The sequence below is a fragment of the Oncorhynchus mykiss genome, chromosome 30, assembly GCF_057628025.1.
Source record: "Oncorhynchus mykiss isolate SJ-2025 chromosome 30, ASM5762802v1, whole genome shotgun sequence".
Classification (NCBI taxonomy): domain Eukaryota; kingdom Metazoa; phylum Chordata; class Actinopteri; order Salmoniformes; family Salmonidae; genus Oncorhynchus; species Oncorhynchus mykiss.
In genome coordinates, this window is record NC_143051.1 from 39,866,034 (window position 1) to 39,867,886 (window position 1,853).

The 1,853-nt window shown below is 42.9% G+C and overlaps 1 protein-coding gene across 1 annotated transcript; it reads left to right on the forward strand.

Annotated features, from left to right (window-relative positions):
- Window positions 1-289: 289 nt before the first annotated feature.
- LOC110489454 (protein S100-A1-like) lies at window positions 290-1,853 on the forward strand. The gene is made up of 2 exons (XM_021562162.3): window positions 290-443; window positions 615-1,853. Exons 1-2 carry the CDS (start codon window positions 291-293, stop codon window positions 819-821), a joined length of 360 nt encoding a protein of 119 aa, XP_021417837.3. The 5' UTR covers window position 290; the 3' UTR covers window positions 822-1,853.

The following is a 1,853-nucleotide window of genomic DNA, read 5'->3' on the forward strand; positions in this document are numbered from 1 at the left end:
ACATCTTTCACGTCAAACCAAGTAAGGTTACAAAACACTGTCCAGTGGCCACAGTATGTCGAGAAGGAATAGCTCATTTGTAGCCTGCAATTTAACCTCCCAATATAGTAGCCTAGGCTTAGAATTAGGTCACCTCTTTCTCTAGTTTGCTGACCTTCTTCCATCCAGCGTGTATATTTCACTCTGTCTTGGTGGAGGCTTCACACCCATGTCCGTCATGTGACCGCACATGCGGTTTGGATGGAGCGTGCATCCTGTCATAGTTTCTGACCTCTGCCCTTCCCTCCAGTATGTCCAAAGAACCGTCTTCCAACCTGGAGAACGCAATGCAGATGCTGATCAAAACCTTCCACAAGTACTCGGGGAAGGAGGGGGACAAGTACACTCTGAGCCGTGGAGAGCTGAGAGAGCTGTTAACAGAGGAGCTGGGGAGTTACCTAGGGGTAAGAGGAGTGTACAAGCCGAGAGAGAAAGACACACACAGACACGCAAACATACACAAACACTCACTCACAGGCAAAGAAAATACATGTACTGACAAGGATACACACAATTCTTCAACCCCTCTCCCTCCCTCTCCCCCTGTCCCTCTTCCTCTCCCTCTTCTCATCCAGAATGCCCGGGATGGAGAAGGGGTTGAGAAGGTGATGAATGACCTGGACGCCAACAGTGACGGTGAGGTGGACTTCACAGAGTTCATCATCCTCATGGGAGCCCTGACGGTGGCCTGCAACGACTTCTTCATGGAATATAAGCCCGAGAAACTCGTCCACACGCCCTTCAAAACAAAGGAGGCAACGATAGAGGAGATTAAAGAGTGAAGGAAAGATGGGAGGAGGGACTGGGAGGAGGGAAGGGGGAGGTGGAGGTGAAGGGTGCAATGAACTGTAGAGCAATAGTGAAAGGGTATAATTTATGGTTGTATGATCCTCTTATGCAATTTCTAAGCAGTGCAACTGCAATGTGTGAAAAGAGGCTGAGGGAACGTCACTGTGTTAAAGTAGGTAAAGTTTTGCTGATGGACACTTAGACAGGAAAAGCAGTGTTTTCCCTCTGCAACTGTCCAAATACTTTTCATACCACAGTTAGGTCACAGGTACGGAGCCAGTTACTCTGTGTCCTCAAATCCATGAAATGCACTGTATACCGCAGGGGTCAGCAACAGGCTCCCCGGCGGGGAAAGTTTTTAGTGGATTTTTATTTTATTTATTTTTTGGTAATAAAAGAAGACTGTAAAATCACCAGGAATTTAGGAAAAAAATGTGTTTAACTTAGGAAATCTGTTCCCACAAATTAAAACATGTGATATGTGATCAATGTAATCAGTGACTGTTATTTTCAAATTATTATTTTTTGGGGGCCCAGTTGTGGTCAATTTGCAGTGTACAAATTATCCTAATTATGTTACGGATCACCCTCTCAGACAAAAATCAGCAGCGGCTGAATCTGATTGCCTTTCCCTGGTATACACAGTAGCATGTGTGTGTTCAGTTGTGTTCCCTATACAGCCTCAAATTCCAATTCAACTGTGCTTTGGTTATATATTCAGGATAGATTTCATTGAAAATGTTCATATTTTCAGTGGATGTCATTGTAACACACTACCACCAATGGAGTGAGATCGGGCCTGAAGCACAACAGGGTGATACTCTGAGTCTCATGAACATGAAGATTACATACCATAGATGTAGATATTATATGTATAGATATAACCTATTCAATCAATATTTCTGATACTTATTATGTATTCAGTGTTAAACATTTTAATATCATGAACCTTTTTCTTTGCACATATTTTGTAATTACCCATGTGTTATTCTAAATATTAAACATAACATTTAACCAGCTATCAA

Excerpts from the sequence above, each read along its gene's own strand:
- LOC110489454 (XM_021562162.3), top strand. The coding sequence starts at position 291 with ATGTCCAAAGAACCGTCTTCCAACCTGGAGAACGCAATGCAGATGCTG. Across the intron at positions 444-614 it reads AGCTGGGGAGTTACCTAGGG|AATGCCCGGGATGGAGAAGG; the intron begins GTAAGAGGAGTG and ends CTTCTCATCCAG.